This window comes from Salmo salar, chromosome ssa02, assembly GCF_905237065.1.
Source record: "Salmo salar chromosome ssa02, Ssal_v3.1, whole genome shotgun sequence".
NCBI classification, from domain to species: domain Eukaryota; kingdom Metazoa; phylum Chordata; class Actinopteri; order Salmoniformes; family Salmonidae; genus Salmo; species Salmo salar.
Window position 1 is genome coordinate 78,444,944 of NC_059443.1, and position 14,852 is coordinate 78,459,795.

Here is a 14,852-nt window from a genome sequence, read left to right on the forward strand (position 1 = left end):
TGGTAAGCCTTGTCAGAGCCAGAACGGCCCATAGAGAAGTAGTAGCAGTATGTATTTACCCGGGGAAGACCCACCAAAACCCTGACACAGCGCAGTATGTATTTACCTGGTAGAAGACCCACCTAAACCCTGACGTAGCGCAGTATGTATTTACCTGGTAGAAGACCCACCTAAACCCTGACGTAGCGCAGTATGTATTTACCCGGGGAAGACCCACCTAAACCCTGACACAGCGCAGTATGTATTTACCTGGTAGAAGACCCACCTAAACCCTGACACAGCGCAGTATGTATTTACCTTGGGAAGACCCACCTAAACCCTGACGTAGCGCAGTATGTATTTACCCGGGGAAGACCCACCTAAACCCTGACACAGCGCAGTATGTATTTACCTGGTAGAAGACCCACCTAAACCCTGACGTAGCGCAGTATGTATTTACTCGGGGAAGACCCACCTAAACCCTGACACAGCGCAGTATGTATTTACCTGGAGAAGACCCACCTAAACCCTGACGTAGTATGTATTTACCTTGGGAAGACCCACCTAAACCCTGACGTAGTATGTATTTACCTTGGGAAGACCCACCTAAACCCTGACGTAGTATGTATTTACCTTGGGAAGACCCACCTAAACCCTGACGTAGTATGCATTTACCTTGGGAAGACCCACCTAAACCCTGACGTAGCGAAGTATGCATTTACCTTGGGAAGACCCACCTAAACCCTGACGTAGTATGTATTTACCTTGGGAAGACCCACCTAAACCCTGACGTAGCGAAGTATGCATTTACCCGGGGAAGACCCACCTAAACCCTGCTGATTTTGTACATTTGCCCACTGACAAATAAATTATCAGTCTATAATTTTAATGGTAGGTTTATTTGAACAGTGAGAGACAGAATAACAACAAAAAATCCTGAAAAACGCATGTCAAGAATGTTATAAAATGATTTGCATTTTAATGAGGGAAATAAGTATTTGACCCCTCTGCAAAACATGACTTAGTACTTGGTGGCAAAACCCTTGCTGGCAATCACAGAGGTCAGACGTTTCTTGTAGTTGGCCACCAGGTTTGCACACATCTCAGGAGGGACTTTGTCCCACTCCTCTTTGCAGATCTTCTCCAAGTCATTAAGGTTTCGAGGCTGACGTTTGGCAACTCGAACCTTCAGCTCCCTCCACAGATTTTCTATGGGATTAAGGTCTGGAGACTGGCTAGGCCACTCCAGGACCTTAATGTGCTTCTTCTTGAGCCACTCCTTTGTTGCCTTGGCGGTGTGTTTTGTGTCATTGTCATGCTGGAATACCAATCCACGACCCATTTTCAATGCCCTGGCTGAGGGAAGGAGGTTCTCACCCAAGATGTGACAGTACATGGCCCCGTCCATCATCCCTTTGATGCGGTGAAGTTGTCCTGTCCCCTTAGCAGAAAAACACCCCCAAAGCATAATGTTTCCACCTCCATGTTTAACGGTGGGGATGGTGTTCTTAGTGTCACACTTTCACCCAGTTGTCCTCTGAATCATTCAGATGTTCATTGGCAAACTTCAGACGGGCATGTATATGTTCTTTCTTGAGCAGGGGGACCTTGCGGGCGCTGCAAGGTTTCAGTCCTTCACGGCGTAGTGTGTTACCAATTGTTTTCTTGGTCACTATGGTCCCAGCTGCCTTGAGATCATTGACAAGATCCTCCCGTGTAGTTCTGGGCTGATTCCTCACCGTTCTCATGATCATTGCAACTCCACAAGGTGAGATCTTTCATGGAGCCCCAGGCCGAGGGAGATTGACAGTTCTTTTGTGTTTCTTCCATTTGCGAATAATCCCACCAACTGTTGTCACCTTCTCACCAAGCTGCTTGGAGATGGTCTTGTAGCCCATTCCAGCCTTGGAGAGCTCTTTGGTCTTGGCCATGGTGGAGAGTTTGGAATCTGATTGATTGATTGCTTCTGTGGACAGGTGTCTTTTTATACAGGTAACAAACTGAGATTAGGAGCACTCCCTTTAAGAATGTGCTCCTAATCTCAGCTCGTTACCTGTATAAAAGACACCTGGGAGCCAGAAAACTTTCTGATTGAGAGGGGGTCAAATACTTATTTCCCTCATTAAAATGCAAATCAATTTATAACATTTTTAACATGCGTTTTTCAGGATTTTTTTTGTTATTTTGTCTCTCACTGTTTAAATAAACCTACCATTAAAATTATAGACTGATCATTTCTTTGTCAGTGGGCAAACGTACAAAATCAGCAGGGGATCAAATACTCTCCCCCCCTCACTGTATTTACCCGGGGAAGACCCACCTAAACCCTGACGCAGCAGTATGTATTTACCCGGGGAAGACCCACAAAAACCCTGACGCAGCAGTATGCATTTAGCTGGGGAAGACCCACCTAAACCCTGACGGAGCGCATTATGCATTTACCTGGGGAAGACCCACCTAAACCCTGACGGAGCGCAGAATGCATTTACCTGGGGAAGACACACCTAAACCCTGACGGAGCGCAGAATGCATTTACCTGGGGAAGACCCACCTAAACCCTGACAGAGCGCAGTATGCATTTACCCGGAGAAGACCCACCGAAACCCTGACGCAGCAGAATGTATTTACCTGGGGAAGACACACTGAGTGACTTCTTTAAAGTCATTCAGGTCCTGTGGGGAAGAAAGAAAGACTTTGTCAAATAGAAAAGCTGCAAGGTTCTTCTAAACCACTGTGTCTCCGATTCTAAACCACTGTGTCTCCGATTCTAAACCACTGTGTCTCCGATTCTAAACCACTGTGTCTCCGATTCTAAACCACTGTGTCACCGACCTCATTCCATCAGTAGAATATGCCTGGTTATTCTTTAAAAGTGCTTTCCACAATCTTAAATAAGCATGCCCCGTTCAAAAAATGTAGAACCAGGAACAGATATAGCCCTGGGTTCACTCCAGACCTGACTGCCCTTGACCAGCATAAAAGCATCCTATGGCGTACTGCATTAGCATCGAATAGACCCTGCGATATGCAACTTTTCAGGGAAGTTAGGAACCAATATACACAGGCAGTTAGGAAAGATAAGGCTAACTTTTGCAAACAGAAATTTGCATCCTGCAGCACAAACTCCAAAAAAGTTCTGGGACACTAAAGTCCATGGAGAATAAGAGCACCTCCTCCCAGCTGCCCACTGCACTGAGGCTAGGAAACACTGTCACCACCGATAAATCCACAATAATTGAGAATTTCAATAAGCATTTTTCTACAGCTGGCCATGCTTTCCACCTGGCCACCCCTACCCTGGTCAACAGCCCTGCACCCCCCACAGCAATTTGCCCAAGCCCATTTCTCCTTCACCCAAATCCAGATAGCTGATGTTCTGAAAGAGCTGCAAAATCTGGACCCCTACAAATCAGCAAGGCTAAACAATCTGGACCCTCTTTCTAAATTATCAGCCCAAATTGTTGCAACCCCTATTACTAGCCTGTTCAACCTCTTTCGTATCGTCTGAGATCCCCAAAGATTGGAAAGCTGCCGCAGTCATCCCCCTCTTCAAAGGGGGAGACACTCTAGACCCAAACTGCTACAGACCTATATCTATCCTACCCTGCCTTTCTAAGGTCTTTGAAAGACAAGTTAACAAAACAGATCACCGACCATTTCGAATCCCACCGTACCTTCTCCACTATGCAATCTGGTTTCCGAGCTGGTCATGGGTGCACCTCAGCCACGCTCAAGGTCCTAAACGATATCATAACCGATAAGAGACATCACTGTGCGGCCGTATTCATCGACCTAGCCAAGGCTTTCGACTCTGTCAATCAATATATTCTTATCGGCAGACTCAACAGCCTTGGCTTCTCAAATGACTGCCTCGCCTGGTTCACCAACTACTTCTCAGACAGAGTTCAGTGTGTCAAATCGGAGGGCCTGTTGTCCGGACCTCTGGCAGTCTCTATGGGGGTGCCACAGGGTTCAATTCTTGGGCCGACTCTTTTCTCTGTATACGTCAATGATGTCGCTCTTGCTGCTGGTGATTCTCTGATCCACTTCTACGCAGACGATACCATTCTGTATACTTCTGGACACTTAACTAACCTCCAGACAAGCTTCAATGCCATACAACTCTCCTTCCGTGGCCTCCAACTGCTCTTAAATGCAAGTAAAACTAAATGCATGCTCTTCAACCGATCGCTACCAGCACCTGCCTGCCCGTCCAGCATCACTACTCTGGACGGTTCTGACATCTACAAATACCTGGGTGTCTGCTTAGACTGTAAACTCTCCTTCCAGACTCACATTAAGCATCTCCAATCCAAAATTAAATCTAGAATCGGCTTCCTATTTCGCAACAAAGCATCCTTCACTCATGCTGCCAAACATATCCTCGTAAAACTGACTATCCTACCGATCCTTGACTTCGGCAATGTCATTTACAAAATAGCCTCCAACACTCTACTCAACAAATTGGATGCAGTCTATCACAGTGCCATCCGTTTTGTCACCAAAGCCCCATATACTACCCACCACTGCGACCTGTATGCTCTCGTTGGCTGGCCCTTGCTTCATATTCGTCGCCAAACCTACTGGCTCCAGGGCATCTATAAGTCTTTGCCAGGTAAAGCCCTGCCTTATCTCAGCTCACTGGTCACCATAGCAGCACCCACCCGTAGCAATGCGCTCCAGCAGGTATATTTCACTGGTCACCCCCAAAGCCAATTCCTCCTTCGGCCACCTTTCCTTCCAGTTCTCTGCTGCCAATGACTGGAACGAATTGCAAAAATCACTTAAGCTGGAGACTCATATCTCCCTCACTAACTTTAAGCATCAGCTGTCAGAGCAGCTCACAGATCACTGCACCTGTACATAGCCCATCTGTAAATAGCCCATCCAACTACCTCATCCCCATACTGTTATTTTTTTCCTTCTCCTTTGCACCCCAGTATTGCTACTTGCACATTCATCTTCTGCACGCACTGTATATAGACTTTTTTTTCTATTGTGTTATTGACTATATGTTTGTTCATTCCATGTGTAACTCTGTGTTGTTTGTGTCGCACTGCTTTGCTTTATCTTGGCCAGGCCGCAGTTGTAAATTAGAACTTGTTTTTAACTAGCCTACCTGGTTAAATAAAGGTGAAATAAAAAAAATAAACCATTGCGTTCATATAAATGGTGCGTGTTTGTACCTCTGGCAGTACGCAGTAGAACTGATGGATGGTGTGCATGACGTCCAACAGCATGTTGTGGCCAACCACCAACTTTCCCTGGGTTGGAGAGAGGGGGAAAAGAGATGAGTCCCATCCTAAAGGTATAGCGCCCAAGAGAGATAAAGGAGAACTCACTCAACTAAAATATTCCTTCTAGTTTCAGTGGTGGATTGCAAAGGCAGTTGGCATATACTGTACATCGTAACATATCAGAAGATGCAGATTAAAACTAAAACAACAATTTGATAACAGGTTGTCAGGGTAACTCACAGATTTGGAGATGGCGTGTATGACCCTGGAGAATCCCACAGCGTCATTCAGCTCCTCCTGGAAGGATTGACGAGGGTCATGTTCAGTAGGAAACATAGCAAAACATTGCAAAGAAACTACAAAGGAATGTCTCTTATTGGGGGGGGTGAAGGTTTGGAACATTTCAAGAAGAAATGTACCGTCTGCTTTTTAGATACAGTAGAAGGAAATTCAGCTGGTCATGTTATTTTGGAGTTACTGTGTTTAGACTGCTTCCATCTAGAACACCACAGGGAGAAATGTTCTGGAACGTTGGTTTGCTTTTTAGAAAAACGGTAGACGGAACGTCACCTGTTCCCTCTCCTGTTTCTGCCGTTCTCTCCTCTTCCGCTCCTCGTCGTCCACCTTGCTGATCTGGATGTAACGCTCTTTCTGAAACACCATATATCATCATAATACACCTGTCTATAATGTACAACACACACCTACTGATAATATAACACCTACTGACTGGAGACAATCCCACAGCATGACTCACATTACATGATAGTATTTCTGTACTCTAAGCATTGTGTTAATCCTTCTAGATCTGGATGAGACTAGAACACCGGCAGGCGGTCAGACTAGAACACCGGCAGGCGGTCAGACTAGAACACCGGCAGGCGGTCAGACTAGAACACCGGCAGGCGGTCAGACTAGAACACCGGCAGGCGGTCAGACTAGGACACCGGCAGGCGGTCAGACTAGGACACCGGCAGGCGGTCAGACTAGAACACCGGCAGGCGGTCAGACTAGAACACCGGCAGGCGGTCAGACTAGAACACCGGCAGGCGGTCAGACTAGAACACCGGCAGGCGGTCAGACTAGAACACTGGCAGGATAGTATTTCTGTACTCTAAGCATTGTGTTGTCCCTTCTAGATCTGGAGGTGTTGCTCTTTCTGGAACACCATATATAACATAAAACATACATGTTTTTATAATGTAAACAAACATACACCTCACACTGACTGGAGACAAAAGTTACTCTAAGCACAGTTATACTCCAGAGAAAATTAATTAATTTCATTAATCCTGATTACTAACGTAGAAAATCCCTGAGTAACTGCTGATTACTAACGTAGAAAATCCCTGTGTAACTGCTGATTACTAACGTAGAAAATCCCTGTGTAACTGCTGATTACTAACGTAGAAAATCCCTGTGTAACTGCTGATTACTAACGTAGAAAATCCCTGTGTAACTGCTGATTACTAACGTAGAAAATCCCTGTGTAACTGCTGATTACTAACGTAGAAAATCCCTGTGTAACTGCTGATTACTAACGTAGAAAATCCCTGTGTAACTGCTGATTACTAACGTAGAAAATCCCTGTGTAACTGCTGATTACTAACGTAGAAAATCCCTGAGTAACTGCTGATTACTAACGTAGAAAATCCCTGAGTAACTGCTGATTACTAACGTAGAAAATCCCTATGTAACTCTGCCATAGGTATAAAGACAGTTAAAATGGAGCCCTAAACTAAAGTTGAAACTGGTATCACGCATTACATCCTCTAGCTTAATGGTTTTATTTAACTAGGCAAGTCTGTTAAGAACTAATTCTTATTTTACAATGACGGCCTACCCCTCCCCTAACCCGGTTGATGCTGTGCCAATTGTGCGCTGCCCTACGGGACTCCTGATCACTGCCGGTTGTGATACAGCCCGGGATTGAACCAGGGTCTGTAGTGACGCCTCTAGCACTTCGATGCAGTGCCTAAACCGCTGCGCCACTCAGGACCCTTGTCCCTAATATAAAAGGTCTTGATGATTAGTTGAATCAGGTGTGCTAGTGGTTTAAGGCACTGCATCGAAAGTGCAAGAGGCATCACTAGACCCTGGTTCGATCCCAGGCTGTATCACAACCGGCCATGATCAGAAGTCCCGTAGGGCTCTGGAATAGATCAAATACTAGCTCTGGAATAGATCAAATACATGGACTGGCTGTGGGTCCCCCCCGAGGTGAGGTTTGAGAACCACTGATCTAGCTGGCAGACTGACCTTCTCTGTCTCCAAGGTCTCAACATGAAGGCCCTTTGGGAACCTATAGGAGATTAGACCAACATTATCCTTCCATAAAGATATGTAATCTCTGTACAATATACACACTCAGTACTGGTAAATATATAAACATTTTATGATTAACATTAACTGTGACTAAGCAGCGTTAAAAGTACAGTAATAAACCCCAATTCATTTGTTTTAGAAATAGCAGAATGTAAACAAACAATTACAAAGTGGATTTCATTCATCTCCCTGTATTCATGGGGTGGAGCACTGAATTATATCTGCAGAGTTCCAGAACATTGCTGCTCTTGAAGGAGAGAAAGTATTTACTTGGAGTTGAGTGTCTGGTATATCAGCTTCCTCTGAAACCTGGAGTGGAGCAGAGAACAGAACAGGGGGAATGGAGGTTTTTAATAAACAAAACAATGGTAAATGTAGCTGGGGGATCAGGAGAGCCATGTTAACATGGTAAAGCCCTTTGAGACCGAAAAAAAGTGTTGTATAAATGCACATTTCTCACACACACACACTTCTTTACCCAGTGCAGGGCTCCAGGTCCACAGTCTTCTCTGAGGTAGTGAACAGAGATTCCACCTTCTCTCTGTAAGGGACGAGAGGAAGACTTAACAAAACGCCTACAGGGATGCATTCAGGGCTGGAGCTGAAGGGTGGCTAGGGAGGGAAAGGGGCTAGGGGCCGCTAGAGGAACTGGTGTCAGCAGGTGGCTAGGAAGGGAAAGGGGCGGCTGGAGGAACTGGTGTCAGCAGGTGGCTCGGGAGGGAAAGGGGCTGGTGGTGGCTGGAGGAACTGGTGTCAGCAGGTGGCTAGGGAAAGGGGCAGATTTGGGACCAGGCTGTCATCTCTCTCACCACTCCGTTACCACATGCAACTACAATCTAAAGTTGTAACTAGAAATGGGAGTCAGGTTTAAACTTACACCACTCGTCCGATGTACTCCCTGTGTTCCTCAGGGATGCTGCCGGGGCCTTTGTTTGAGTTGGGGGAGATGTAGGAGGGGTTTCCTGATCCGTTACTCTGACTCCGCCTCTCCTCATACTGCTCCCGCAGCTGCACTTCCTCTTCCTGGTTCAGGTACGGGATCCCTACGGCAACCACAAAAGGAGGCGGGGTTAGATGGCTGGGTGTTGGTTAGCTAGTCATCTCTATTGTCCCAGTTGGAATATCTAGAGCAACCAGAACCGAGGAGGAGTTAGCTAGAGTAGCTTCAATCAATAAAATCAATCCATCATCTCTATTGTCCCAGTTGGGATTTCTACGGCAACCAGACAGAATGCCACCTACCGTGACGGAACACTTTGTTGAAGTCAAAACCCTGACTGGCCAGGAAGTCTATGCTGGAACTCTGAAATAACAAACAATCATATTTAACGAAGCACCGCCAGGGGCAACATGGGTCCTTCTCTCCGGGAATGAAAGGGAAGCAAAAGGGCTGAAACGGGGAGTGACTACCTAAACCTGTCCAATAAGAAATGCTTGTACCACCCGGATTAAATAAAACAGACCAAGGTTTTCTAACCTGGCAGATGAACTTGGTGTCTGGTGAGGTTCTGTTGAATGGCTTTGGGAATATATAAAAATTAAAAGTCTTTATGACGTACCTGTGGGGACAAAAACACCGGGAGAGAAAGAACAGCAGGTCAGGTAGGTTAAACATTCCTATAGCCTGCATAGAGATCACATCATTCAATATAGCTGACTTCTATTTAACACTAAATCAGCCTTCTATTTCATTCTGTGGCAGACTGGTCACAGATCTGTATTTCAGACACACTGTCATAACAAACGGGTTGTAACAACACAGCAGAGAAAAGTTGGCTAAATCACTAACTGATCTGGAGTCAGGTCAGGGGTCCTATGTGTCAAGCTTATCTAATTAAGATGGCCGATATAGGATCAGGTCAATATGGTGTCTCATTCAGAATGAGCCGAAAGGCTAAAAACTGACCCTAAATCAGCACTCCTACTCTGAGAAGCTTCATGTTACTCAGATGTCACTCAGTTCAAAACCGACTGCGTGTGTGGCCCAGGACCATAACAATTGTGGTGGAGGAAGGAAGGTTAAATCTAAGAGAGAAAAGTCCCACTCACTTGGACTCTGCCTGGTCATATGTGAACGTACACAGTCCAAACTGAAACAGCAAGAAATCCATAGAATGCTGGATAAGAGAGAGGGGGGGGGGTGGAGAGCCAGAGGAGTGGAGAGAGAGTCAAACGTGTACATTTAAAGCAGGACCGATAGCACGTGGGCTTGTTGTGGCCCACGTGGGGCCATACATAGACTCCAGGAATCAAAAACACCCAAAAACCATGATCAAATTCAGCCATGAAATAAAAAGTTATGCGAGCTACCTCGCTATATTATTAGTTATATACAGTCGAAGGTTTACATACACTTAGGTTGGAGTCATTAAAACTCGTTTTTCAACCATTCCACAAATTTCTTGTTAACAAACTATAGTTTTGGCAAGTCGGTTAAGACATCTACTTTATGCATGACAAGTCATTTTGTTTACAGACAGATTTCACTTAATTCACTGTATCACAATTTTAGTGGGTCAGAAGTAGAGGTCGACCGATTAATCGGAATGGCCGATTAATTAGGGCCGGTTTCAAGTTTTCATAATCGGCATTTTTGGACACCGATTTGCTGATTTTTTTATACACCTTTATTTAACTAGGCAAGTCAGTTAAGAACACATTCTTATTTTCAATGACGGCCTAGGAACGGTGGGTTAAGTGCCTTGTTCAGGGGCAGAACGACAGATTTTTACCTTGTCAGCTCGGGGATTCGTTTTTGCAACCTTCCGGTTACTAGTCCAACGCTCTAACCACCTGCCTTACTTTGCACTCCACGAGGAGCCTGCGTGGCAAGCTAACTACCTTTTACACGAGGGCAGGAAGAAGCCAAGTTAAGTTGCTAGCTAGCATTAAACTTATTAAAAAAAACAATCTTAACATAATCACTAGTTAACTGCACATGGTTGACGATATTACTAGTTTATCTAGCTTGTCCTGCGTTGCATATATTCGATGCAGTGCCTGTTAATTTGTCATTGAATCACAGCCTACTTCGAAAAACGGGTGATTTAACAAGCGCATTTGCGAAAAAAGCACTGTCGTTGCACCAATGTACCTAACCATAAACATCAACGCCTTTCTTTAAAATCAATACACAAGTATACATTTCTAAACCTGCATATTTAGTTTATATTGCCTGCTAACATGAATTTCTTATAACTAGGGAAATTGTGTCACTTCTCTTGCGTTCCATGCAAGCAGTCTGGGTATATGCAGCAGTTTGGGCCGCCTGGCTCGTTGCGAACTGTGTGAAGTCCATTTATTAATTAGGACATAACATTGAAGGTTGTACAATGTAACAGCAATATTTAGACTTAGGGATGCCATCCGTTAGATAAAATACAGAACTGTTCCGTATTTCACTGAAAGAATAAACGTTTTGTTTTCGAAATGATTGTTTCTGTATTCTACCATTTTAATGACCAAAGGCTTGTATTTGTGTGTTATGTTATAATTAAGTCCATGATTTGATAGAGCAGTCTGACTGAGCAATGGTAGGCAGCAGCAGGCTCGTAAGCCTTCATTCAAACAGCACTTTCATGCGTTTGCCAGCAGCTCTTCGCAATGCTTCAAGCATTGTGCTGTTTATCAACTCCCGAGCTTATCAACTCCCGAGATTAGGCTGGTGTAACCGATGTGAAATGGCTAGCTAGTTAGCGGGGTGCGCGCTAATAGCGTTTCAAACTTCACTCGCTCTGAGACTTGGAGTAGTTGTTCCCCTTGCTCTGCATGGGTAACGCTGATTCGAGGGTGGCTGTTGTCGATTCGAGCGAGGAGCGGGACAGAAGCTATACTGTTACACTGGCAATACTAAAGTGCCTATAAGAACATCCAAAAGTCAAAGGTATATGAAATACAAATCGTATAGCGAGAAATAGTCCTATAATTCCTATAATAACTACACCCTAAAACTTCTTACCTGGGAATATTGAAGACTCATGTTAAAAGGAACCACCAGCTTTCATATGTTCTCATGTTCTGAGCAAGGAACTTAAACGTCAGCTTTTTTTACATGGCACATATTGCACTTTTACTTTCTTATCCAACACTGTTTTTGCATTATTTAAACCAAATTGAACATGTTTCATTATTTATTTGAGGCCAAATTGATTTATGTATTCTATTAAGTTAAATTAAGTGTTCATTCAAAATATATATAAAAAATAAAAATAGCAAATAAAAAAAATATCGGCTTTTTTGGTCCTCCAATAAATCGGTATCGGCATTGAAAAATCGTAATCGGTCGACCTCTAGTCAGAAGTTTACATACACTAAGTTGACTGTGCCTTTAAACAGCTTGGAGAATTCCAGAAAATGATGTCATGGCTTTAGAAGCTTCTGATAGGCTAATTGGCATCATTTGAGTCAATTGAAGGTGTACCTGTGGATGCATTTCAAGGCCGACATTCAAACTCAGTGCCTCTTTGCTTGACATCATGGGAAAAATCAAAAGAAATCAGCCAAGACTTCAGAAAAAAAAAAAATTGTACCCTTCCACAAGTCTGGTTCATCCTTGGGAGCAATTTCCAAATGCCTGAAGGTACCACGTTCATCTGTACAAACAATAGTATGCCAGCATAAACACCATGGGACCACGCAGCCGTCATACCGCTCAGGAAGGAGACGCATTCTGTCTCCTAGAGATGAACGTAATTTTGTGCGAAAAGTGCAAATCAATCCCAGAACAGCAGCAAAGGACCTTGTGAAGATGCTTAAGGAAACAGGTACAAAAGTATCAATATCCACAGTAAAACGAGTCCTATATCGACATAACCTGAAAGGCCGCTCAGCAAGGAAGAAGCCACGGCTCCAAAACCGCCATAAAAAAGCCAGACTACAGTTTGCAACGGCACACGGGGACAAAGATCGTACTTTTTGGAGAAATGTCCTCTGGTCTGATGTAACTAAAATAGAACTGTTTGGCCATAATGACCATCGTTATGTTTGGAGGAAAAAGGGTGAGGCAAAGCAAAAGTGCTTTGCTGCAGGAGGGATTGGTTCGTGTCACAAACTAGATGGCATCATGAGGCAGGAAAATGATGTGGATATATTGAAACATCGCAAGACATCAGTCAGGAAGTTAAAGCTTTGTCGCAAATGGGTCTTCCAAATGGACAATGACCCCAAGCATACTTCCAAAGTTTTGTCAAAATTGCTTAAGGACAACAAAGTCAAAGTATTGGAGTGGCTATCACAAAGCCCTGACCTCAATCCCATAGAAAATTTGTGGGCAGAACTGAAAAAACATGTGCGAGCAAGGAGGCCTATCTGTTCGAGTTTTGAATATCGTTGTAGTTTTAGACATGCCGTTACATAGCATTGTTAAATATTCCCCATGTTAAACTAACGGGGAACTAACATGGCTGCCATAAAATGTTGTAGTGTCAAGTAAATGCAACATAATGCAGAAACCGCATTGACCCCAACTCTAAACGCATGCCTCTCTTGACTTACCTTTTTTAGCTTCATGTAGCGCTCCTCTGGCGTGTCCAACCCGTTAGTCAGTGCGCTGACGTTGGGCCCATCGCTAATACCTGAAACCGAAAAGAGTATTTTCTATTGTATTAACTAGAAAATGATATAGATGTCAGAGTTCAAAACCGACTGCGCGTGTGGCTTGTAGCAGCCACGGAAACTGGTTGGCCAGCGAGCTAGCTAAGATATAACTATAAACGTTTGCCAGTTAAATAGCTACCTAACAATGGCTCACCTGAAAATTCCCCATCGATTGCGAGAAAGTCTGCTTCCTCTATTGCGCTGTACACAGTGTTTAAACTGTCTTTGAAATCTGTAATACAAAAACAACAATCAGCCAACATGCGTTGGTGGTTTACTCAACACGCAAGCTAGCCATTAATGCTAGTTAGCGGGTTAGCATTCACAACCTCGCGGACATGAACGGAATCATATTCGTGCGATTGTGCTGTGAGAAACGACAGCTAACGTTGTGTATCTAATAGCATATGAATATCATCTTGGTGTATATTATCTATAAGGGTGCATAAAGAGGTGAATTACTTGTTCGTGTCACCTCCATCCCTACAGAAAGACAAAAATACAATGTACCAAACCGCTGCTGTCACTCAAGAAGAATTTAATCTTTTCCAACAAACACTTCCGGCGTAGTGACGTTTTTGACACGGCGTCAATCAAAATATGTCTACGACAAAATAAAAGCTGTATGATGCACGAATCACGATTACGCGCTTTCTAGCTTGAATGTACAGTATGGATTTATTAGTCGTGCGGTGTGCATAACTGAACACGTTATAATGAGTGTCCCCCCCATTTTGAACAGTCACCCCATGCAAAAGCACAAAACTCTGCCATGAAAGACGGACTGAAATGAAGATCCACATTTTTTAGATAGGTGACAAATAATGGTAGTATAGCAATCTTATCGGGATTAATGTGTGTTTATGTAAAAAATTACACATATGACTATTGTTATCTAACTGAAGCTAGAATTACACCTTTATTGTCATTATTGATCAATTAACAAATAATTACAAATCTAAGAATTTCTTAAATTTCTGTCCTCACAAAATGTTGATGTAACACTACACACATGCACTTTACCTGTGACGCTTGAACCCTTGGTTATGCTAGGACCCTAGGTTATGCATAATCCTTCTTACTCATAAAGATCTACTCCAACAACACATTGCTGTCACCATTTTTATTAACTCTAGTTGGTGTTCAGCAATAAATTTAAAACATTCCTTGAAATGTACAACATACACTACATGACCAAAATGATGTGAACACATGCTCGTCGAACATCTCACTCCAAAATGTTGGGCATCACCCCACAAAAAAAAAACAGGAGCATTGTCATTCTGAAACAGAAAAGGGTCTTCCCCAAACTGTTGCCACAAAGTTGAATCATCTAGAATGTCATTGTACGCTGTCGTGTTAAGAGCCACAGACCATTACTTATCGTGGGCTTGTGTGCGGCTGCTGAGCCATTGAAACCCATTTCATGAAGCTCCCGACGAACAGTTATTGTGCTGATGTTGCCTCCAGAGGCAGTTTGGTACTCGGTAGTGAGTTTTGCAACCAAAGACAGACGATTTTTACGCGCTGCGTGTTTCAGCACTCGCCGGTCCTGTTCTGTGAGCTTGTTGTGGTCTACCACTTCGCGGCTGAGACGTCATTGCTCCGGGATGTTTCCACTTCACAATAACAGCACTTACAGTTGACCGGGGCAGCTCTAGCAGGGCAGAAGTTTGATGAACTGACTTGTTAGAAAAGTGGAATCCTATGACGATG

At 44.0% G+C, this 14,852-nt stretch overlaps 1 protein-coding gene across 2 annotated transcripts in view; it reads right to left on the bottom strand.

The window, feature by feature from the left end:
* Positions 1–13,716, bottom strand: part of LOC106593600 (poly(A)-specific ribonuclease PARN) — a 29,994-nt gene extending 16,278 nt beyond the window's left edge. For both annotated transcript variants that reach the window (XM_045710487.1, XM_045710481.1), the window contains exons 1-14: positions 13,599–13,716; positions 13,291–13,368; positions 13,035–13,114; positions 9,591–9,658; positions 9,019–9,100; positions 8,784–8,844; positions 8,419–8,584; positions 8,020–8,082; positions 7,812–7,850; positions 7,476–7,518; positions 5,787–5,867; positions 5,457–5,513; positions 5,166–5,243; positions 2,608–2,651 (exon numbers count right to left, since the gene is read on the bottom strand). In XM_045710487.1, coding sequence (XP_045566443.1) covers positions 2,608–2,651; positions 5,166–5,243; positions 5,457–5,513; positions 5,787–5,867; positions 7,476–7,518; positions 7,812–7,850; positions 8,020–8,082; positions 8,419–8,584; positions 8,784–8,844; positions 9,019–9,100; positions 9,591–9,658; positions 13,035–13,114; positions 13,291–13,368; positions 13,599–13,617 — 959 coding nt within the window. In that variant the 5' untranslated portion in view covers positions 13,618–13,716. The remainder of the gene's footprint in view (positions 1–2,607; positions 2,652–5,165; positions 5,244–5,456; positions 5,514–5,786; positions 5,868–7,475; positions 7,519–7,811; positions 7,851–8,019; positions 8,083–8,418; positions 8,585–8,783; positions 8,845–9,018; positions 9,101–9,590; positions 9,659–13,034; positions 13,115–13,290; positions 13,369–13,598) is intronic.
* Positions 13,717–14,852: the final 1,136 nt, after the last annotated feature.